The sequence below is a fragment of the Dendropsophus ebraccatus genome, chromosome 1 (assembly GCF_027789765.1).
Source record: "Dendropsophus ebraccatus isolate aDenEbr1 chromosome 1, aDenEbr1.pat, whole genome shotgun sequence".
NCBI lineage: Eukaryota > Metazoa > Chordata > Amphibia > Anura > Hylidae > Dendropsophus > Dendropsophus ebraccatus.
The window spans coordinates 140,373,838-140,399,396 of NC_091454.1; the positions used below are offsets into that span (position 1 = coordinate 140,373,838).

The 25,559-nt window shown below is 43.1% G+C and overlaps 2 protein-coding genes across 8 annotated transcripts in view; one reads left to right on the forward strand and one right to left on the reverse strand.

The window, feature by feature from the left end:
- Nucleotides 1–23,355, reverse strand: part of NRG4 (neuregulin 4) — a 47,040-nt gene extending 23,685 nt beyond the window's left edge. For 3 of the 7 annotated variants that reach the window (XM_069980159.1, XM_069980150.1, XM_069980141.1), the window contains exon 1: nucleotides 944–1,134. In XM_069980159.1, coding sequence (XP_069836260.1) covers nucleotides 944–1,039 — 96 coding nt within the window. In that variant the 5' untranslated portion in view covers nucleotides 1,040–1,134. Of the gene's footprint in view, nucleotides 1–516; nucleotides 548–943; nucleotides 1,135–1,650; nucleotides 1,828–7,262; nucleotides 7,318–10,307; nucleotides 10,399–15,420; nucleotides 16,086–22,949 lie in introns of those variants that run through there. The other 4 variants (XM_069980185.1, XM_069980166.1, XM_069980176.1 and 1 more) reach the window with 4 other exon arrangements.
- Nucleotides 23,127–25,559, forward strand: part of TMEM266 (transmembrane protein 266) — a 42,014-nt gene continuing 39,581 nt past the window's right edge. The window contains exons 1-2 of the mRNA XM_069980206.1: nucleotides 23,127–23,215; nucleotides 25,361–25,457. Of these exons, the coding sequence (XP_069836307.1) occupies nucleotides 25,444–25,457 (14 nt within the window). The 5' untranslated portion in view covers nucleotides 23,127–23,215; nucleotides 25,361–25,443. The remainder of the gene's footprint in view (nucleotides 23,216–25,360; nucleotides 25,458–25,559) is intronic.

Below are 25,559 nucleotides of genomic sequence, written 5' to 3' on the forward strand. Positions count from 1 at the left end.
GTCTTTGGACCCGTTCTATTTTATCAATGTCCTTTTTTAGGTGAGGTCTCCAGAACTGGACACAGTATTCCAGATGTGGCCTCACCAGAGCTCTATACAGCGGGATCACAATCTCCCTCTTCCTACTGGTTATACCTCTAGCTATACACCCCAGCATACGATTTGCTTTCCCCACCGCCTGGTTGCACTGGTGACTCATTTTAAGGCTTTCAGAAATCAGAAATATAGCCCCCCTGTGAGCTCTCCCCCCCTCCTATATAGCCCCCCTGTGTGCTCTCCCCCTCCCATATAGCCCCCCTGTGAGCTCTCCCCCCCTCCTATATAGCCCCCCTGTGTGCTCTCCCCCCTCCCATATAGCCCCCCTGTGAGCTCTCCCCCCCTCCTATATAGCCCCCCTGTGAGCTCTCCACCCCTCCTATATAGCCCCCCTGTGTGCTCTCCCCCCTTCCATATAGCAGGCAAAAATGAGATGTGAACATACCCAAGGGGTCTGCCACTATACTGTACTGCAAGTACCTTAAAATCACTTTGAAAATGACAGGAAAACCTATAGGGAAAAGAAATGTCAACTTTATGAGAGCAAATTGTGACAACTGATGGCAACTGATGACAACTGATGGCAACTGATGGACAAAAGGATAGAAAAACTGATGACAACTGATGCATTTTTGGCATCAGTTGTGGCATCAGTTGTGGTCAGTTTTTAGGCAAAAAACGCAACTGATGCCAACTTATATATGTAAACCCAGCCTTATTCTAATACACAACTACATAGCACAACTATATAGCAACCCACAGAAAGATCATGTCAGGCAGGCCGATACAATGCGTGTTCTGTTATGCATTACCACATGAATTACAAACTTGTGGATTATAGTACTGAACAAAATCATAAAGTGCTGACACACACAACTGAGCTGTGCTAGTGTGTTTTGTTACTTACAGTATCTTGGCATCTACGGGAGAGATAGTAGACCTCGTTCCATGTCACTGATCTGTGCACTGTGCATTTCTGTGCCACCCCATGCAATCCTAGCATGGATATGAAGCTTCCTGAGCTTTACACAGCTGCTCCTCCCCTGGGCTGATCTATCCTTTTCCTCTCGTTTTTTCCTCTATCACCAGTATACTACTAGTAGTATTATTGAGACTACAATACTGAGCTACTGTGCTGCTGGTTTCTCAGCACTTTTATACCTGTCTCTTACATTTCCTAAAGACTTATTGCATCATTGGAATGTTGCTGATTGCATAATTTTACATGTGATATTTTTAGCGGAGAGGAATGATTTTGTCTATGGCTGCTATTAAACCTCTTACTATAATACTAGCACGGTTTGTCTAAAAGAGTGCTTTCTATAACTAAGAATCCTGTCTGACTGTTAATCAGCAATTCTAAAGAATCTGACATCAGATGAAATTGGTAAATGTAGTTATAAAGTTATATATAGTACATTGAATGACTGTAGTTAAAACACGGTAAACTATAGGAGTTGAAAAAATTAGTGCAGGTTTAAGGATTTATCACAACTTGGAGAATACTTTAGAAAAATGTTTATCTAGTGGAAAAACTATTCCAATAAACATATATTATTAATACAACATGTTAAATAATTACTAGAGAAGTAGAAAAAGAAAAGGTCTCGATACCTGGCTGGCAAGGAAGTGTCTTTGCTGCCCACTGTTGCTTGAGGGTACTTAAATCATGTGCACTGCTGGTGGAGGATGAAGACATAGGGCATTGATTGGCCGCAGCATCGACCTCATTACCATGACTTAATTGCATTGCAGTGGGAGGTTGTGAAATCATTTTGAATGTCTGAATTCCTGCATAAAAAAGAAGCAATGGTAGATCTTTAAAGTCTAGTATCGGAAGGAGAAGTTTCACTCAGTGGTTGCAGTCCAAGTGAAAAAATTGTTAATGATATTAACAGTGATCCACTGGATAATTTAGAGAATAAAGACAAGATGATCTAGATTTTCAATGCAGGTGCTCTTGTGCATAATTTATTAGAAACAAGGGTAATCACAGACAGAGTATCCAACATTTCGGTGGTGACACCTTTATCTAGGAGTCTATGTAACAGATGATAACGGGAGCTGGAGATGCGGATCGTGATGTGGGCGGGGAGCCCACAGCAACCATGGAGCGATGAGATGCCAGATAGCAAGACCAGGTGGCGGTCCGTGGTGTGCGCAGTCCAGCGAGGCTAGGTCGCTCTGTGATGACGCCTGATGATGCTGCATTCTCCCGCCGCCACTGCTTAATTCTCCCTCTGGCCCCTGACCTGATCGTTTGAATGAGCTGTCAACTGTAAAGCTGACAGCTCATTCTCTATATATTTGTACCACCTCATAACAAATTTTTAAAATAATGCTCAGGGTGCCACATGTCTCTAAGAATGGTACAGATGGAAACGACAATTTGTCTTACAGAAATATTTTAGCACTGCAAGGCCTCTGTGACATGATATAATGGGTATAAAAAAAAACTGAAATAAGAAAAGACCCCAAAAATACACAAGGCTTCTGTCATGTCTGCGGCCTGTGGTTAAGTCAGGGGACGCACTGTGGCCACATATGGGAGATTTCTAGAAACATGGGGAATAAATATTGATTTCCATTTCTTATTTAGTATTTGCTGTGCTACAGGTAAGAAATGGATTAAAATAGAATATCTGCCAAAAAAATGAAAATTTCAAATTTCCCCTGCAACTTGCTTAAATTTCTGCAAAACACCTTACGAAATACACTTATGAAATGTTACTTTGAATACTTTGAGGGATGTAGTTTTTACAATGGAGAGATTTATGGGGGTAACTAACATACAGGCCCCACAAATCCACTTCAGAACTGAACTGGTCCCTAAAAAAAAATCTAAATTTGAAACTTTCCTAAAAATTTTAAAAATCGCTGCAAAATTTCAAAGCCCTCTAACATCCTAAAAAGTAAAAGAACGTTCACCTAATGACGTCACCATAAAGTAGACATGTTGTAGGTTTTGCAGTAATATTTAGTTTATGTGACATAACTATTTTTCTCAGAAAAGAGAATTTTGAAAATATTTGTAAATATTTCTAATTTTAGCGCAAATGTGTTTTAAAAAAAAAAACAAAAAACTACTGAGTGTATCAACCAAAGTATACCACAAACATAAAGAGGAATATGTCACGAAAAAACAATCTCAGAATAACTGCGATAGTTAAAAGCATCACAGAGTTATCACTACATAAAGAGAGACAGGTCAGATTTGAAAAATAAGCCCTGGGCATTAAAGAGAACCAATCACGGACGATTATTTTTTTTTTTATTCCTCCATTTAATTTTATTTTATTTTTAAACAATATTTGTAAATATTGTTAATTAATTTTTCGTCCGCATCTTTTATTTATTAAAATTTTCCTTCACTGTCGCGCGCCGGCTCTTTTCAAAAGAGCCGGCGTGTGACAGGAAGCTCGCGTCATGCAGAGCGGCGGAAGGGGTTCCCATGAGCCTTTGCCCACCACTCTTTTAATACACAGTGAACTTGCGCTATACAGAGCAAGATCGCTGTGTATGTATAAGTGTCCTAACTGACCCTAATAGTTTGTAATGAAGATACAGACTGCAAAGGCGCTTATACTTAACCTAATCCTTCGTAGCGGTGTAGTAAGGCCGGGCGCCGCCATCTTGATAAAGTGACTTGCGTTCCACCTCCGGAACGCAAGTGACGTATTCAAGACGTATTCAAGATGGACGTATTCAAGAAGGCAGTCTGTATCTTCATAAATAGTCTTCATGAAGATACAGACTGCTGTTGCAGTCTGTGTCTTATACTTTACCTACTCCTCTGTAGCGGTGCAGTGTTGCCGGGCGCCATCTTGATGACGTCACTTGCATTCTAGCAGTGCGTTCCACCACTGAAACGCACTGCTGCAACGGCAGTCTGTATCTTCAGGAATAGACTTAAACGACTCTGTACCCACAATCTGACCCCCCAAACCACTTGTACCTTCAGATAGCTGCTTTTAATCCAAGATCTGTCCTGGGGTCCGTTCGGCAGGGGATGCAGTTATTGTCATAAAAACAACTTTTAATCTGGCAGCGCTGTGTTTAACGGTCGGGGCTTACATTTGTATATGCATTAGGCTGGCACAACCTCTCTGTCCCTACTCCCCACCCTCCTCATCATTAGGAATACTCCAGGCAGATTGCTTCCTATTCCCCAGTTGTGGCAGCCCCACACATGGGCTGGATCGTTAATACACCTGTACAAAGCTCAAACAGCAGTAAATGTTCCTGGATCATTCCTAATAATGAGGAGGGTGGGGAGGAAGGACGGAGAGTTGGTGCCAGCCTAATGCATATACTAATGTAAGCCCTGGCCGTTAGATACAGCGCTGCCGGATTAAAAGTTGTTTTTATGACAATAACTGCATCCCCTCCCGAACAGACCCCAGGACAGATCTTGGATTAAAAGCAGCTGTCCGAAGGTACAAGTGGTTTGGGGGGGACATATTGTGGGTACGGAGTGCTTTAAGGCCCTATTACACCAACACATCTGACGACAGATTATCTGCCAAAGATTTGAAGCCAAACCCAGGAGTGAATTTGAAAAGAGGAGAAATCCAGTCTTTCCTTTATGACCTGTTCTCTGATTATAGTCTGTTCCTGAGTTTGGCTTCAAATCTTTGGCAGATAATCTGTCATCAGATCTGTTGGTGTAATAAGGCATTTAGGGAAAGATAAACTTTTATAACAGGGACAGTTAAGTTTAGATGATAGGTTCTCTTTAAGGCCAAAACAGGCTGCGGAGGCAAGGGGTTAAGAAATTTGAAGGACACATTTCTGTTACGTCCAGACAGCAGAAGACACTGCATTGTTAAACATTCATCTGGAACTCTTCACAAAAATATTAGCTAATACATTATCTCTCCATATGTCTGATGTTATTCATCTGGACCAGTAGGGCTTTATCCCCACTAGAGAGGCAAAGGATAACACCAACAATGCCTAATTGTACACCCTACACTTGTGCTATGTACAGATACTAAGAAGGTGTTTGGTCAGATAGCCCTTTATTTTTCATACTTTGGAGCAAGGCAAGCTTGGTCGATATTAGCATGAATTTTTTATTTTTTTTTATACAACCCTCCATATATTAACCCCTTAAGGTCAAAGCCAATTTTCGTTTTTGCGCTTTTGCTTTTTCCATTTTATGTTTAAAAGTCCATAGCGCTTGCATTTTTTCACCTAGAGACGTATATGAGCGCTTATTTTTTGCGAAACCAATTGTACTTTGCAATTACAGGCATAATTTTTCCATAAAATATGTTGTGAAACCGGAAAAAAATCATTTGCGCTGTCAAATTGAAAAAAAAACGAATTTGTTTTGATTTCGGGGAGTTTTGCATTTACGCCGTTCGCCCTATGGTAAGACTGACTTGTTATGCATGTTCCTCAAGTCGTTACGATTACAACGATATATAACATGTATAACTTATATTGTATCTGATGGCCTGTAAAAAATTCAAACCATTGTTAACAAATATATGTCACTTAAAATCGCTCCATTCCCAGGCTTATAGCGCTTTTATCCTTTGGTCTATGGGGCTGTGTGAGGTGTCAGTTTTTGCGCCATGATGCGTTCTTTCTACCGGTACCTTGATTGCGCATATACGACTTTTTGATCGCTTTTTATTACATTTTTTCTGGATTCGATGCGACCAAAAATGCGCAATTTTGCACTTTGTTTTTTTTTTGCGCTTACGCTGTTTACCGTGCGAGATCAGGAATGTGATTAATTAATAGTTCGGGCGATTACGTGTGCGGTGATACTAAATATGTTTATTAATTTATTTATTTATTAATTTATATTTATAAAATGGGAAAAGGGGGGTGATTTGGACTTTTATTAGGGGAGGGGGCTTTTTATTAATAAAAACACTTTTTTACTTTTTTTTTTACATACACTAGAAGCCCCCCTGGGGGACTTGTATATACATAGCACTGATCTCTCATAGAGATCAATGCTGTGTATATACACAGCAAAGATCCATTAGATCGGTCATAGATTGCTATGGCCTGCTGCAGGCCACAGCAATCTATTGCCGAGCCGGGATCAGCGTCATTCCGACGCTGAGGCCCGGCACGGGCAGAAGAACGATCGCATCGCGGGGGGGAGATCCATGCCACTAGACACCAGGGATGCACGGAGGAAAGCACTTCAATGCAGCTGTCAGGTTTGACAGCTGCATTGAAGGGCTTAATTAGCCGGCGCGGCAACGGGACCCGCGCCGGCTAATAGAGGCACTGCCCGGCTGCAGATTGCAGCCGGGATCGGTGCCGTTTAGAGCGGGATCCCGGCCGGACCCCGCTCTGAACACCCCCTGCGGCACCATGACGTATCAGATACGTCATGGGTCGCTAAGGGGTTAAGGTTATTTGTAGTTATTCTGACCCATATGACTCCAAACCTTATGGAGGAACTTTGTTAGATATGGGTCCCTGTCTGGTTAATAAGCTCAATTACCAAAAATTAGAAGTGATGGCCTTAAAAATACAGCTGTTCTCTCTGTCTCTTTTTTGAACCCCCTCTTCCCCCCTCTCTTCCAAGATGGCTCATGTGTACAATTCCCTGGATGCCTGTATCTGCAACTATGTTACAACTTTTTAATACTATGAGAGTTACTGTGAGTTTTTAATGAACTCACTATGGCATTACAAAACTGCTACTAAGTTGCAGATAAAGCCTGCCAGGGACTTGTTTAAATTAGCCATCTGGGAAGGGATTGGGGGAGTAGGGGGAGACAGAGAGAGCAGTTCACACGGATTTCTTTGTCTTTAGCAAAAAAACTGCAGGAACAAAACTAGGGGTAATGACAAGTATTGAATAAAAGTCTCACCATGGGCAGCAACATATGAAAAGTTATGTTTGCGCAGAATACCCCTTTAATTGAACATTTTTTTAAAAAGATAGGTTGCCGTTAGGAAGTGCCTAAAGAACCCCTTTTTGATAAAGATAGGGAACCCGGTATCAACGATAGAAGGGCAACCAGCTGGGTGGTAGAAATAGATTTACTAGAGAATGCTGCATATAACCAAAAGATGGACTTCCAGAAGGGGTGACAACTCCACCATATGTGAGTGTGCTCACTTCTGCTAGATATCTCCAACAGAGATCAGAATAGGTTGGGAACATACGGTGGATCACTGCAAGACAATAGTACCATCTAGTAAGGATTTTATAATTTTCTTTTTAGCACTGGAACCCATGAAAATACCATGTGTCAATGCGCAAATCTTGGTGATTCCCAAAGTTATATTTAGGTCCTCTTCCTAGCAAAGGAAGCCAAAGAAGAGACGGTGCCTTGTTTACCTCATCTTAGAGCCAAGGGGTCTCAGCACAACACCATATCAAAAACCTCTGGTGTGAAAGACAGATTACAATTTACAGTATTAAGGAAGCAAAGTCATTCATTAGCTTGGCATTCGGCTTATCAGTTGGCTGCCTTTGAACTCTGTGCCGCTCTGGGCTGCCCCGCTCCAGGTACCTAAAAAGCTGGATCCAGTCCTGGGAAACTTATCCCAGTTTCTCAGAACTGGATCCTGCTTTTCCAGGCACCCAGAGTGGAGAGGCACGGAGTTCAAAGACAGCTGACTGCTAAGCTAACAAAGCAATTACCTTTGTTAATAATGTAAATTTGCTCATGTTTAGTTGTTATCCTATCAAACTGAGAAATATAGATATCATGTCAATTTTACCACACAATGAACAGCATAAAAATCCAACTCCTAAAATTTGCATAATATATTTATTTTCCCTGTTATGTAGTATCATTTTTGGTAAAATGAAGTGTGTTGTTACAATGTACATCTGGTCCTATTTAAAACAAGCCCTTATATGGCTCTGTAGATGGGGAAAAAGTAAAAGAGAAAATTAATTTTCAGGGTGCTCAAGGGGATAAAATATGGCAAAAAATATAGGAAAAATGTTGAAAAAGAGGACTAAAAAATTAGTCCCAAAAAAGAAAAAAAAAAAGTATTAAATTTTAAGTGTTTTTGCTTCATGCTCAAAATGAGCTTCCAAAATGGTGTGTGTACATAGCATAAAGTAGTATTCTGAGGGGATCATGTTTCACTAGATCATTAAAATTTGCTTAACTAAAAAAGGATACTTGGCTCTACTTTTTTAGGGCATCTGTAGATGTCCCAGCATTTAAGCTGACCAATGAGCATAAACACTGACTAACAATCTTGCATCTCCATTGTACAAACACAAATTATTTCGTTTTTTTTGTTAGTATACAGAGACAGTACGTAAAAATATCTAGTTATTTTAAAAAACGGAAAGAGGTTTAACGGAACCATGATTAATAATTATAGTAATTTGGTATGGGTCATTGAGCTTTTGGCTCCAGATTGTGGGTGGTTGACGTAATTCAACATTCTTTCTTGCTGACAACAAAACATACCAAAACACATCAGCTGCATGAAATTACTTTTTTATATTGTATACCCTTTCCATTACTGAATGGTTAAAGTGTCACTGTCGTTAATTTCTTTTTTTTTTGCAGAAATCAATAGTACAGGTGATTTTTGGAAACTTTGTAATTGGGTTTATTAGACGAAAAATGCATTTTTAATCTATGTTCACACTATGTAAAACTACGGCCGTAGTTCTCGACGCAGAACTACGGCCGTAGTTTTGCAGGGTGGAACATAACCTTACTTTCAATGGGATCCCGGCCTGGGACAAATGGAGAGAAGGGAAAGTGACACCTTTGGTCAAAGAAAACGTCTCCTGTGAGTCACTAAATTACATTATTTGGTAGGGGTGCCCCAAGGTGAAAAAGGTTGGGAAACACTCACGCCTCACCGCCATACCCACTAGGTCTGGCCCTCGAAAACAATTTCAATTTGTCATAACACCAAGATAAAATTAATTATCCACCCCTGATCTGGACCATGGTAAGGATTAGCTGAAAAATAATCCACATGACAGGGGTGACAAATACCATAAGCAAATAAAATTATTTGCAAATAAGCAAATAAAAATATTTGTGGCCAAGACACTTTGAAAATGCCCATTCCCTCGCAAAGGGAAATCTAAACCTCGCCACTGCCTTGTTTTAACCCAAATAAACTGCTTTTGAGCAGATCGTTAATCTCTGACAATCTTCACAGACTGTCCACATAGACCTTGGTTATAATGTCAAAATGCCCGCTTTTAAAGAAAGCATTTTTACCCATGTACCCTATAGTACTTGCATCCACCTGATGTCCCCTTACAATTAATATAAAGATGGTTTGTAGTAGCTAATCCAATAATGTGGCTGAGGTGTTAAGGCTAAAGTATTAAACTGTTTTATATGTGAATTTCTTGGAAGCCTGTATCTGTCCTAATGAATCATATCTCAGCATTCTTCAGTAGAATATATTGTCCTAATAGTGTAATTGTATCTGGTTGCTTATCAAAGAATGTACATTGTTTAAAAACTACCAACATTAGATTGTGTCATCTAATCTTTTTAATTAAGGTCAATTTATAGATTAGAGCATTTCTGGCATGGTGTTACTTTATGCTGCGTTTAAACGGAACGATTATTGTGCGAATTTGCACGATAACGGTCGAATTCGAACGATAATCGTACGTGTAAACGCAGCGAACGATCAACAATTGATCTTTCAACAGATTCTCAAATCGTCGTTGATCGTTCACAAAAAAATCGTAGATCGTTCCATGTGAACAGTCGTTCGCCGATTTAAGCAATGTGTGAGATAGGCTTTAAGCGATCGCAAAACGAATTTCCGTACGATATATCGTACTGTCTAAACGCTGATCGTTATGAAAAAAAATGCTACTCCGACATCGTTAATCGTACGATCGGGCAAATTATCGTTCTGTGTAAACGTAGCATTAGCCACATTAACAGCAGATATTTTTATAGCTTTTCATTAGCAGCAAATTATTCACTAATATCAAATTCTTTACTACAAACCAGTTTGTTTGTTTTTTACTTACTAAATAATTCTACATAGCTTAGGGCCAGTTCACATGGAGTAAAACTGGCGGAGTTTTTTTTAGACGGCAGCACAAGGTAAGTGTTAAATTAATCACGACCGTTGTTGCAAATCAGCAACAACGGTCGTGATTAATATGATACTTACGTTGTGTGAACATGGCCTAAAGCTGAAAAATGGCATAAATGGCAAAAAAATATGTAAAAAATCATATTACCTAACGGTAAAACCCAATGGTCCATTTATATTGGATAAACAGGACTGCATGTACATGACTATTCCAGGCAATCATGAGTTATACTTACCAAGACATCTGCCAACAGTGATTGGCAGGATCAGTTACGTGCTGGTATAGCACATCACAGCTTCAGCCATTGTTGATAAAGACCAGCAGCCCTAAAGCAGAGTGGAATTAAGTTGAGTAGAGGCCATAGCCTGGTGAAAAAGGCAACTTATATCATCTCATTCTTCATTATGACTTAGCAAGAGAACAGTGGTTGTCAGGATGCATCATTAAAGCGACTCTGTACCCACAATCTTTCGCCCCAAACTGCTTGGGACGGAGCCTAGGACATAGACACTCTAGGTCAGGGGTCCCCAAGCTACGGCCAGCGGGCCGCATGTGGCCCCCCATGACCATTTATCTGCCCCCCGCCGCACTTCCGGAAGGGACAACTCTTTTATTGGTCGTCAGTGAGAGGACTGCTCTCACTGACCACCAATAAAAGAGCTACCCCTTCCGGATCATGCCAGCTGCAACCAAACTCCACCGCTGCCTATCCCTGCCCCCTGCCCCGCATCCACGCCGCCGCCGCTGTCATCCCTGGGCGGGTCGGGCCCCTCGCACTCTTGGAATCCCTCCGGTCAGTCGCCGGAGGGGACATTATTATTATATGGGGGACATTGCAGGGGGACATTATTTCTATATAGAGAGCACAACAGGGAGCATTATTACTATATAGGGGACAATGCAGGGACACATTATTAGTATATGGAGGACAATGCAGGGGACATTATTACTATATGAGGGCACAGCAGGGGATCCTACATACAAGGGGAAACCCACATACCTAGTGACTTTACTGCACCAAATAGCAGAATTACTACAGTTTGGGAGCCTATAAGGAGGGGAAAAGGAAGGAAGTTGCTAGAAATGTGCGGAGCCTAAAATGTTTGTCTGGCAGGTTCTGAAGAGATGAATTGTAACTGCAAGAAATCATCATGGTGGTCCGGGCCAGATGGAGAGGAAAAGGGAAAGTGACACCTCAGATCAAAGAAGACGTCACCTGTGAGTTACTGTATGATGTTTTTGTACTCAGTAGAACATTATTTGGTAGGGGTGCCACACTGTTCTATGCTGTAATACACACACTGCTTCTTCCTAGTAACCCAAATCCTGATACCCCCCCCCCTTCCCCAGGGCTGAACTGAGTGAGGTGCTGCTTGAGGGGGTGAAGGTGAAGTTGGGTGAGGGGGCTGGTTGAGGGGATGAAGGGGGAGTGAGGGGAGGCTAGTTGAGGGGATGAAGGGGGAGTGAGGGGAGGCTGGTTGAGGGGGGAGTGAGGGGTTGGGTGGGGGCTGGGGGATGGAAAGAAAGAGATATGCTTTTACTTGGGGGGGGCGGTTGTGGCATTTTGCACTGGGATTTGGTCATAGTTTGTTTTTTTATAGTCCGGCCCTTTGACGGTCTTAGGGACAGTGAACTGGCCCCCTGTGTGAAAAGTTTGGGGACCGCTGCTCTAGGCCATGCCAATTTGACACAGAGCTGCAAGTTTAACTGCATCACCTCCCAAACAGACCAAAAAGTTGATTTTTAGGACAATAACTGCATCACCTGCTGAACAGGCCCATTTTGGAGTCGGGAAGGAATTTTCTCTCTGTAATGGGGCAATTGGCATCTGCCTTATAGGGGTTTTTGCCTTCCTCTGGATCAATACAGTAATGTTTCTGTAGGATAAACTTGATTCTTTTTTTAACCTTAATAAAAGGGTTGGCCACTTTACAGTAAAATTGTCCAGTGTACAGTATTAGTAAGTGTACTCACTGTATGTACTGACAGCAGCTCCCTGTGTACCTTATAGAAATGAAATCACACTTCCTTCATCCAGGCTGTACTGCCCTGCTCTGTTTTGTTTCTGTCCATAAAATGTCCGACATGGAGGAACATGTGACCAATTTAAGTCCCCTGGGAGACTGCTACATGCAATCATTGCCATCGCATAGCATTAATCAGTATTATCGGCGCTCTTCCCTTCTTGCCAATCAGACCAATTCTTCCTACTGCAGTTAGGCAATCACACTGCGGGGGTCCCGATCAGTAGATCACAGGAGCCCGTCATTTTTGGTGAGGGCCCAGCTGCTGACAGTTGTTAGATGTGAGAGTGCAGTGTTTGGGTAATTACACTATAGTAGTATGACAGGGCAGTAGCACAATAAAAATAAACCCTGACGTACACTAGTTTAATTAGGATAGACTAATAAAAGCGGCTCAGTAATCAGATACTATGACTTACTGGCTTTTCACACAGTGTATTAGTTAATGACCTTTTGACTATTCTTAAGTAACGTAGACAAACTGTCCATTGTGACTTTATGACTTCACGTGACTGTTAGTGTATTGAAAAAAAAAGAAAAAAAAACGAAACAGAGCTCACAGCTATGTCAGTAGAATTACCAGTCTAAACCAGTCATGTATACAAAGATCAAACAAATCTGGTGGAAATTTACACATATGAAATAAACATTAAAATAAATATCACATGAATGTCTAATTCACTGTGTTCTCGCTCCAGGGATCACTCATTTTTGTACCATTTAACATCTAGTCATGTGTTAATTTTTTATTTATTTCAACCCGGTTTTATCCACTGCTTCCACTACAAAGTGCATAAGACAAATAAGTTCAAGGGGAAAAATAGATGTGACTCAGCACTTCTCAGAATAGCTCTGGGATGTGTTACCCAACACAAGCCCCTCTAGCTTAATATGTTTAATAATATCCTCATGTGTTTGAGTCAGCTGCTGGCATCCTCAATTGAAAGAATTACTATTACTTTAGCCAGAAACAGATATGCTAAAATATCCCTTTAAATAAAGCATGTACAATGGGATGCACCCTGTAATATTTTCTGATTTAAAATGGCAAAAGTTGTGTTCCTGCAACTGACACTGCATTACACTGTGACAAAAACATAATAAACAAAAATGGCCCACAATTTAAGTTCAAGTGACTTAGGCGGGACATCACTGCAGCCACTTATTGGCTAAGCTGAAACTGCACAAGTGTCTTCTCAACCAATTAGTGGCTGCAGCAGGGTCCCGTCTCAGCCACTGATTGGCTGAAGGCCAGGAGAAGACCAGTGGGTAAGTTAACCCTACCCCACCCCATAATGGAACACATTCTAATTTAACCCCCCTGGAGACCAGACTGTCACCCCTTTCCTCCCTCAATTAAGCATAGTCTGGCCCAGAGGGGGTTCAGATAACCCCCTGGGGACCTATTAACCCCTTCCTTTCTAGAGCAGGTGCATTCGGGTCGCCATTTGGACCTGAACACCCACTACAGCGATGAAGACCATGTTTTAGTCAAAACGTCGACCTGAAAGAGACCCGTGTAGAGACCAACTTTGGTTCCACTCCCTTGATGGAAATGAAATATATTTATTTATTTTTATTATTTCTCATCATAGTATTGGAATAATCTTGTTATATCTTAATAGATCAGACAATTTCGCACACTACAATAGTAAATATGTTTATTTATTTATTTTTACATGTTTTATTTGTGGTAAATTAGTAAAGGGGGTGATTTAACCCTTTAAAACAAATGTTCCATCAGGTACATTGCTTAAGTTTTTTATATGAATGCATCGCTGCCGGAGTGGAAATGCCAGTGCCACAGTCCTTTTTTTGAACTGTGGCACTTGCACATGCTACAGGTCTATTCCCGAGCACCGACCTGGCCTGAAGCACTGGAGGAGGGCCCATCCTCCCCCAGGTTGACGAACCCCCTCCCCTCTGTTACGTGGCTCCATTAGAATCAATGAAGCCATGTTTTTGCTCTTTATAGCATCATAAAATACAAAGGAGAACTGTTTCATTATGCTGTTCTCCTCACATGTAAGGTCTTGTGGCCAGGCTGTGGGGCAACTTGGACATGACAGGTTCTTTTTAAAACCACTAAATTATATTGAATATTTAATTAGGAATAATCTACTTTTAGTTGTCACATCACGGGCTGGAAAGGGAACTTGTCACCATGAAAATAAGTTATCAAGTTATCATGTTATAGAGCAGAAGGAGCTGAGCCGAATGATATATAACTTTATGGGAAAAGATTCAGTGTAACTTAATTCACTGTAATTTAATGATTGAAATCTCTAAAGTTTTCATGCTAAAAAGTCCAGTCTATTGCGTGAAACTGTCCACTGGACTCCTTAACACAGAATAAGCAGAGATTTGAATCCACAAGTTCAAGTTATACTGAATCTTTCCAACAAAGATATATATCAATCTGCTCGGATCTTCCTGCTCTATAGCATCATGGCTATAGATTAGATAACATTGTCCTGGTGTCAGGTTCCCTTTAAACGGGTACTTTGGAAACTTAAAGGAGACCTGTCACCCCCCATGCCGGGACAGAGCCCGGCCGACCCCCCAGGTACAGACCCATCTGGGCACTGTTGACTTTTTTTGTGTTCTTTAAAAAGCACTTCTGGTGCTCTATTTGCTAAACAGTGATGGGGTGATTAATGGAATATCAGATTCTTGGGCTGGCACTGTCCCAAGCTTGTCAGAATTAAGGCATTATCAGATATTATCAGATAATCGTCTCTCGTGTAATAGAAGACAACGATCAGCCGACGATGTTGGCTGAGCGTTATGTTTGAACATGTTGAAAGATCAACGATCAAAATAGCAGCGAGATGCTGCTGCAGCGAGATGCTGCTGCAGCTTCGTGTAATAGGAGCGGCAGCAGCAGACCGACGCTATCTTCTATGGGCTGCTCGGACGATCTAGCGATCACCCGGGCAGCCCCTTCCCCAGCTCCCCAGCTCTTACCCTCTCGCTGTTGGCATGTGTAATAGTGCTGGCAGCGAGCGCTGGCAGCAAGCGCTCGCTTTTTCCTCTGAACTGTCCCGTGTAATAGGGGCTTTAGGCTATATTTACACAAAGTACAAATAAGTGCAAAATAACAGCCATTATTTGCACTTATTTTTACAATGTGTACACATAGCCTCAAAGTTATATTGTCACCCCCAAGGATGTGTTAACTCTGATTTATCTGAAAGATTATTGAAGCTAAAGCCATGAACAGCCATTTCTCTTTTCAAATCCATTCAGACTTTGACTTGAATAATCTGTCAGATAAATCCCTCTGTGTAATCGCACCCTTATTATATGTGTGATTTTTCACACCATCCGTAAGGGTCTTCTTTCTGCTCTAAGATTGCTTCATTTCATCAGTGGAGAGCGTCAACTAGGTGGGGCTTCATGACAGTTGGGAGATGGGGCCCAACTGCCATGAAGCCCTGCCCAGGTGACACTTAACCAATGAAATGAAGCAAGTATAAGGGGGGTGACAGTATTACTTTAAAATCAGAAGGTCGACAACCTGTATACAAAATAAAAAATAAAAGGAGTCCTGCTGATATAGGTCATTAGGTAAACAATACCCCTGTCATTGAGGGCTTGTATTATAATCACAGGCTTCAATGTTTACTTTTGGACATTTTAAACTGAGAAATAAGGTCTATGTGCTAAGATTTCCCAACAGTGCCAAAGTGCATTTCAGCCACAGCTGATGAGAAATATCTGGTGAGAGAATGAAAGCCTGTGTTCTGTTGTTTCCTTTTTGGGTTGTTGTCACACAGTTTTTTTTAATTTTTATTTTATTTGAAACTACCAATCCAGTTATTGAGCCAAAACTAAGGGCTTATTCCCATGTCCCGTATACACGGGGCTGCTGATAAGTCTTTGGCTTTACCCGGAAAGAAACGAGAAAGGAAGATGAAACTTTACATTTATTTATACTTTTATATATTTTATACATTTATTCTACATACTGATGTCAACACACTTCTTACATCTGTATTTCAAGTTCTGTAAGCCTTACAAAAAGATGGATTTCGGTTGAGCCCCGAACCAGTCATCCGTAGCAGCCATGGTGTCAGAAATGGTGTGAAATTTGGTTCCTTAACCCCTTAGTGACCGCCGATACGGCTTTTTACGGCGGTCACTAAGGGTCCTTATTCTGCTGCCATCAGCTTTTTACGGCGATGGCAGAGAATAAGATTGCGGGGCCGGGACGACCCCCACCCCATCCCCCCAGCTACCGGAGGTAGCTGAGGGGTTGGGGCAGTGTGTGGGGTCCTTCCCGCCCCCCCCCCCCCCTTACGACGATCGCCGCTATTAACGTTATAGCGGCGCCCGTCGGTAAAGGGGATTACCAGTGCCGCCGCCTTTCATCTCCCCCCCGCCGTGAATCCACGGCGGGGGGGGAGATGAAATAAGTGTCCATTAGACCCCAGATCAGACCCTCCTAATGTCTGTTCACAGCGATGGAAAAGTTAAAATGAATGAAAACCCCATGCTCTCCGCCACTGGAGGTAGCGGAGAGCATGGCAGTGATCGGGGACCCCCCTGTGGGGTCCCGGTACAAGCGATCAGCGGTATATACTATATACCGCTGATCGCTTGTGCCATATGCATCCTGGCACTTTTTAACCCCTGTCACCATAAATGATTGGTGACAGGGGATAAAAAGTGATGTGTCCTGTCCCCCAAGTCGCCCCCCACCCCTCTAATCACCCCCCGTCCCCCAGTCAACCCCCCCCCTTCCCCATATACGTTACCTGATCCTGGAGCTCCTTCATCCTTGACGTCCTGGCTGGTTATAAAGTGCGCATGCGCTCCACAACCAGCCAACTCTGAAAATTTAAAGTGACAGAGACCAATTTGGTCTCTGTCACTGAACTATGATTACTGTGATAGAAAATATCACAGTAATCATAGTAATACAGTGAAAATGAATGTATAAAGTACAAAAAGTGACAAACATACAAAAAAATAAAACACACACTTTTTATTATAGTAATAATTGCGGGTTTACTCCCAAATTACCCCTAACCCCTCCCCAGATTACCCGTAACCACCGCACGTTGCCCGTAACCACCGCACGTTGCCTGTAACCACCGCACGTTGCCCATAACCACCGCACGTTGCCCATAACCACCGCACGTTGCCCGTAACCACCGCACGTTGCCCGTAACCACCACACATTGCCCGTAAACACCCCAAATTGCCAGTGACCCCCTCCAGATTGCCCGTAACCACCCCAAATTACATGTACCCACCCCAGATTACCTATAAGCACTTCAGTTTATCAGTAACAATCCCAGATTGTCTGTAACCCTTCCAGGTTGCACATAACCCCCCCAGGTTCCCCGTAATCACGCCAGATGACATGTAACCCCCCAGATTGCACGTAACCACCGCACGTTCCCTCTGACCACGCCACAATGCCTCTGACCACCGCACGTCGCATCTGACCACGCCACGTCGCCTCTGACCACCACACGTCGCCTCTGACCACGCCACGGCGCCTCTGACCATGCCACGTCGCCTCTGACCACCGCAGGTTGCCTCTGACCACCCAAAATTGCCAATGACCCCCTCCAGATTGCGGTAACCATGCCAGATTACAGGTACCCACCCGAGATTACCTATAAGCACTTCAGTTTATCTGTAACCACCCCACGTTGCCCGTAACCACCCCAGATTGTCTGTAAGCACTGCAGGTTGCCCGTAACCACCACACGTTGCCCATAACCACCACACGTTGCCCGTAACCACCCCACGTTGCCTGTAACCACCCCAGGTTGCCGTAACCACAGCAGGTTGCACGTGACCACCCCATGTTGTCCGTAACCACCGCAGATTACCTGTAACTACCTCAGGTTGCCCATAACCACCACAGACTGTCCGTAACCACCCCACATTACCTGTAATCTCCTTTTTTTATTTTATTTTAGTAACTGCGCTATTCTAATAACCATTACTAGCTGCGGTTTTGCTCCAGTAAATTGGCGCTCCTTCCCTTCTGAGCCCTGCTGTGTGCCCATACAGTGGTTTATGCCCACGTATGAGGTACCGTTTTACTCAGAAGAACCTGCGTTACAGATTTTGGGGTACGTTTTCTCTCCTGTTCCTCGTCAAATTGAGAAATTTCAAACTAAACCAACATATTATTGGAAAAATTCGAGTTTTTCATTTCTACTGGCCAATTTTGAATACTTTCCTCTAATACCTGTGGGGTAAAAATGGTCACCACACCGCAAGATGAATTCTTTGAGGGGTGCACTTTCCAAAATGGGGTGACTTTTGGGGGGAATCTATTCTGCTGACACTACAGGGGCTCTGCAAATGCACCTGGCGCTCAGAAACTTCTTCAGAAAAATCTGCACTGAAAATGCTAATTGGCGCTCCTTCCCTTCTGAGCCCGGCTGTGTGCCCATGCAGTGGTTTATGCACACATATGGGGTACCGTACTACTCAGGAGAACCTGCGTTACATATATTGGGGTGACATTTCTCTCCTGTTCCTCGTGAAATTGAGAAATTTCAAACTAAAGGAACATATTATTGGAAACATTCGAGTTTTTCATTTTTACTGTCTACTTTTGAATACTTTCCTCTAATACCTGTGGGGTCAAAATGCTCACCACACCCCAAAATGAATTCTTTGAGGGGTGTACTTTCCAAAATGGAGTGACTTATTGGGAGATTTTACTCTGCGGACACTACAGGGGCACTGCAAACACACCTGGCGCTCGGAAACTTCTTCAGCAAAATCTGCATTGAAAAAGCTAATTGGCGCTCCTTTCCTTCTGAGCCCTCCTGTGTGCCCATGCAGTGGTTTATGCCCACATATGAGGTACCTTTTCACTCTGGAGAACCTGCGATACAAATTTTGGGGTACTTTTTTTCTCTTGTTCCTCATAAAATTGAGAAATTTCAAACTAAAAGAACATAATATTGGAAAAATTTGAGTTTTTCATTTTTACTGTCTAATTTTGAATACTTTCCTCTAATACCTGTGGGGTCAAAATGGTCACCACACACCAAGATAAATTCTTTAAGGGGAGCACTTTCCAAAATGGGGTAACTTATGGGGGTTTTTCTCTCTGCTGACACTACAGGGGCACTGCAAACGCACCTAGTGCTCAGAAACTTCTTCAGCAAAATCTGCATTGGAAAAGCTAATTGGCGCACCCTTCTGAGCCCGGCTGTGTGCCCATACAGTGGTTTACGCCCACATATGGGGTACCGTTGTACTCAAGAGAACCTGCGTTACAAATTTTGGGGTGCTTTTTCTCTCATGTTCCTTTTGAAAATGAGAAACTTTAATCTAAACGTATATATTATTGAAAAATTTTAATTTTCCATTTTTTTACTGCCTAATTGTGAATACTTTCCTCCAGCCCCTGTAGGGTTAAAATGCTCATACCCCTAGATTAATTCTTTAAGGTGTGTAGTTTCCAAAATGGGGTCACTTATGGGGGTTTTCAGGATACCAGACTTCTAAATCCATTTAGAAAAAGAACTGGTCCCTAAAAAAATCAGTTTTGGAAACTTTCACGAAAATGTGATAATTTGCTGATAAATTTCTAAGCCCCATAATACCCTAATTTAAAAGTAAAATATGTTTACCAAATTATGCCAGAATAAAGAAGACATATTGGTAATGTGACTTAGTAACTAATTTATGTGCTACGACGTTCTTTTTTTAAAAGCAGAGAATTTCAAAGTTCATAAAATGCAAATGTTTTTAATTTTTCATGATATTTTGATGTTTTTCACAAAAAACACACAAAGTAGTGACCAAATTTTGCCACTAACATAAAGTGCCATATGTGACGAAAAAACGATCTCAGAATCACTAGCATACGTTAAAGCATCACTGAGCTATAAGAGCATAAAGTGAGACAGGTCAGATTTTGAAAAATTAGCCTGGTCATTAAAGGGGTAGCGCGGCGGTAAACAATTATTCACAGAATAATACACATTACAAAGTTATACAACTTTGTAATGTATGTTATGTCTGTGAATGGCCCCCTTCCCCGTGTCCCACCACCCCAGCGATGTCATCTTCGGCCGAATCCCTCCGAGCGTCCTGAGTGCCGGCCGCCCTCTGCCGCGTCATCGGCTGCTTAGCCGAGATTGGCTGAGCCAAACTGTGCTCAGCCAATCGCGGCTGAGCATCTGATGACGCTGAAGCCCTCAGCACTCAAGACGCTCGGAGGGATTCGGCCGGGCTGTCCGAAGACGGCATCGCTGACTGAAGATCGGAGACGAGTCGGCACGTGACAGGTATGTATAGCGCACCACACTTCCGGGTACACGGGTGGGGGTGGGGGGGTGGTACACGGGGAAGGGGGCCATTCACAGACATAACATACATTACAAAGTTGTATAACTTTGTAATGTGTGTTATTCTGTGAATAATTCTTTACCGCCGCACTACCCCTTTAAGGCCCAAACTAGCTGCAGCACGAAGGGGTTAAGGTGTTTTTTCAGGTTTGGAAACAGATTATAGTTTATGGGAGCTAGATCAGATGAAAAAGGTGGGTGGTAGACCAGCTAAAAGTCTAGCTCCACCAGTTTTGCCGTGGTCACTTGTGCAGTGTGAGCTGTGACGTTGTCTTTCGGGAGACAAGGTTCCTTTGGACAGCTTGCTGTTCCTTTTGGCCTTCAAAGCTGCTTTCAATTGGTCCAAAAGTTTAATGTAATACCTTGCATTCATGGTGGAACCATTTGAAGGTAGTCCACTAGCAGCACAGAACACAAACACCATCACCCTATTGGCTGACTTTTGCACCCTGAAATTCTTTGGACCAGGACAACCACTGTGCTTCTACTCTCTTGACTGCTCCTTGGTTTCAGGGTCATACAAATAAAAACAGATCTTATCCATAGTGACCAGTCCTTCCAGGAAGTTCTTATCAGTCCGGAAATGCTGAGAAATGGAACAGCAAGTTTTCACTCTGATGCTTTTCTCATCTGTTGTCAAACATTTGCGAACCCACTTTGCAAATAGCTTCTTCATGTTCAAATGTGTATGGTTAATGACACCAACACATTCAGGAGAAATCCCCATGATGTCTGCTATTCCTTTAGCTGACATTTGCTGATTCTCCAGTATGAGGTTGTGCACAGCATCGACGATCTCCGTAACAACCACTACTCTCGGTTGTCCAGGACCTTTCTCATCATTGGTGCTAATACAGCCCGTTTTGAATTTGGCAACCCAGCTCTTACCTGTAGAATATGAAGTGCATTGGTCCCTAAATGTCTGCAACATATCACCATGAATATCTTTCGCAGACTTTCCTTGCAGAAACAAGAATTTTATCACTCCTCTGTTCTCATTTGCTGTGAATATCGCCATTTTGTTTCCCTGCGTTTCCATAAGCTACATACACAACATTCTGAAAACATATATTAGACACATAAGGCTTTCATGTGATGTAACATTCATTACCATAGAAACACAAAGCCAAAAACTTATCAGCAGTCTCTCATATTATGGAGGCTACGGACGGGGAAGCCCTGTAGTGGAGTGTTTCCCCGCCTGGCATGATGTATCAATACCATGTCGGGAGCAGGGAAACTGAATCTCTGAGGCACTGTAGTGACCGCACACTACTACACCAGTGACCCAAAAACTGCCTATATATACATATGCAAAATATATTGTTTTTTTTTTTTTTTAACTATACTTTAACCCCCTAAGTTACCATGATGTATGAGAAGGGAAAAAACGGAAGTGCAAATATAAAAATGGGCGTGGTCATTAATATGACCCATGGCTAGAACGACGCCGTCACAGGGAATCCCCCGCCCCTCTATGACGCTGCTCCTTTAGAATCAGTGGAGTGGCATCATAGAGGGGTGGGTGACTCCTCCCACTGGGGGCGGCCCGGCCCGCCTCCAGTGCTTCAGCCCCGGCCCGATACCCGTGGACAGAACGGCACCGTACACGGGAAACGGGCCATGGTTCAAAAAATTGACCGCGGCACCGGCTTCCCCGTGACGACGCTGTTCTATCCGTGGGTCATGTTAAAGAGGATGTACCGTCAGGCGACTATAAGGGAAATTTATCAAGGGTTTTGTGCCTATTTTTAGCTGAATAATTGGATTTTTCGCCCATTTTTGGTCTAAGTTCTGTGTATGAACCAGTATTCGACGAGTGAATATTTTTTAGAGTCAAACTTTTTTTTTAATCTGCTGTTTCGAGAATTCACCCAAAAGTTTACATAATCCAGGATTAACGCCCAATTTATCATTTCCGACTTTTTAAAAAGTAGCACAAACAGGTGCAGGACTATGTCTGGTCAGTAACAGGTGAATATAATTGCGCAATTTGTGCGACTTTTTACTTATAGATTGTAAGTCCCCACGGGCAGGGTCCTCTTCCCCCATGTATCAGTCTGCCATTTGCCTTCATGGAATGTGTTTTTGATCTTGTATTCTGTTTGTTACCCCCTATCGCTTGTATAGCGCTCTGGATTTAAGGGCGCTTTATAAATAAATTATAATATTAATAGATACATTCAGTATCAGTGCACTATATCAGTGCTACATTTTAATGAATCAGTCACAAGATATTGGAACAAAATACACACCAATCCCCATTAGAATAGTTGCACACATTAGAGTCCCCCTATGTGTCCAAAACAAAAGAGCAATTCTCAACAAAACAGTCCACAACCATTACTATACTGGACACATATTTCCTCATTAGAATAACTTTCCCCTCAGAAGACGAGGTCATTCTGTTGGGACGCAATACGCAGCACAGATAATCTCCCCCTAATCTCTCTGTAGAATAGCCCACATCCAAAATGGCCGCCTCCGCTCGTTTGACAAGAACTACAGCTACTTGACCTGAGGTGAACCGACGGAGCCCAGTCACCAGATTATACGCAGGACACGTAATCCTAGCGCGCTCTCTCGTTGGGCACAGGATGAAGTCACGTGGTGCAGGCTCAGCGGAGGCTCTGTGGCGGAGTCGTGGTTTCCTAGGAGACGTTTGGAGAGAACGTGGAGGAGGAGCCGGTCCGTTTTCTATGAGGGGAATGACCTGTCAATGGCGCATCTGTGGGGCAGAGTGAGAATGGGCAGAGAGCCGGCGTACGGTGGCCGGAGTGCGGGTGATGTGTACAGCTGGGGAGAGCGTGGCCTGTGGGACTTAGGACACCTCATAGAATGTGACTGTGTGAGGTGGGGAGGAGAGGCTGTAGTAATGGCGGCTTATGGGAAAGCAGATTACATGTGCGCCTCTTGCTATGTGTGACAGGCTGGCGGCGTTAGGCAGTGTTGGAGGTCTGTGAGCCGGTGCCCTGCTGCTCACTCCTTATTGTGTGTCGGGGGCCCCTGTCCTAGTCTATGGCTATGCTGTCTCATCACATGGGAGATCCCATAGCCTGTAATGTAATGGAGACCCCCATAGTCTGTAATGTAATGGAGACCCCCATAGCCTGTAATGTAATGGAGACCCCCATAGCCTGTAATGTAATGGAGACCCCCATAGCCTGTAATGTAATGGAGACCCCCATAGCCTGTAATGTAATGGAGACCCCATAGCCTGTAATGTAATGGAGACCCCCATAGCCTGTAATGGAGACCCCCATAGCCTGTAATGTAATGGAGACCCCCATAGCCTGTAATGTAATGGAGACCCCATAGCCTGTAATGTAATGGAGACCCCATAGCCTGTAATGTAATGGAGACCCCCATAGCCTGTAATGTAATGGAGACCCCCATAGCCTGTAATGTAATGGAGACCCCCATAGCCTGTAATGTAATGGAGACCCCCATAGCCTGTAATGTAATGGAGACCCCCATAGCCTGTAATGTAATGGAGACCCCCATAGCCTGTAATGTAATGGAGACCCCCATAGCCTGTAATGTAATGGAGACCCCCATAGCCTGTAATGTAATGGAGACCCCCATAGCCTGTAATGTAATGGAGACCCCCATAGCCTGTAATGTAATGGAGACCCCCATAGCCTGTAATGTAATGGAGACCCCCATAGCCTGTAATGTAATGGAGACCCCCATAGCCTGTAATGTAATGGAGACCCCCATAGCCTGTAATGTAATGGAGACCCCCATAGCCTGTAATGTAATGGAGACCCCCATAGCCTGTAATCTAATGGGTTATACAAGGAGCTGCCCTGCTCGATCAGGGTTACATCTTGTGTGCTACCTCTCAGTGTATTGCCCCCATACACATAGCCTGTCCTTCTGGCGTACACCTGCACACACGGCCTGTCCTTCTGGCGTACACCTGCACACACGGCCTGTCCTTCTGGCGTACACCTGCACACACGGCCTGTCCTTCTGGCGTACACCTGCACACACGGCCTGTCCTTCTGGCGTACACCTGCACACACGGCCTGTCCTTCTGGCGTACACCTGCACACACGGCCTGTCCTTCTGGCGTACACCTGCACACACGGCCTGTCCTTCTGACATGAGATGGAGGTGTGTGCAGCACGCTAGGTCTCCCACACTACTTACTTTTTGTCCATTCTTATCTGAGGAAGAGGCCGTGTGCCTTGAATAAGCGTTTATAATTATTGGACTATTAATTAAATCTACCCTTTTGATACAAAGCCTGCGCTTACGGTTGATGTGTTTTTGAAGTTTGGACTTACCAGTTTAAACAGGCATTCAACGCCACTGCTCTGGTTTTCCTCACTGACGTTGTTTACATGGCTGCAGTGATTACATGTCTGTAAATGCCCATATCACTGGCCACACTGGCTTTGTGCTATCTTCTGTTGAGGTCTGTGATTGGCTGTAATGGTATGGGGGTAGCAAGGGTATAGGGCAAATCATTGCTGCAGTCATGTAAACATGGCTGGCGGGGAAGACTGGGACAGTAGCACTGAATGCAGCACAGCCTGAACAGACGAGTATAGCTTTTTAGCACAATAACACGCACTAGGCAAAGTCAGATTTTATATCTGAAATGTTATTCCATCCATGGAGGGGATCCAGAATTCTAAGCATGTGAATCCATTAAAACTACTAGAGTATTGTGGTGCTCACAACATCTATTGATTATCCTCCTATTGTAACTGTGAGCAGTAGTTCTTTACTATGGCATCACATTGTGTGACATTATCTCTGTACTGGGACATCAGAGTATGCATTATTCACATACTGTGACCAGATATCAGCAATTTTAAACTGTGCTATATCGCTGCATATTAGGAAGTTGCCGTTTATAACATGTTAAGCCTTCATTGTTTATGACATTCCTTGTTATTATACTTTTTATTTTTTAGATGGATTTAAGAAATATATTTTCTCTCATGTCTGGATTCTATAACATCTAAAATATGAATGTGGGGCTTTTGTGGAAATCACCATGGCTAACCCACAGTAAGTATCACTGGGTGACTTATAGGTCATGCATTTGTGAGAATAATCCATCTTTGCAGTATTTCTCCTGTACCTGCCTTGGAGAGCATGTCACTAAAAAGA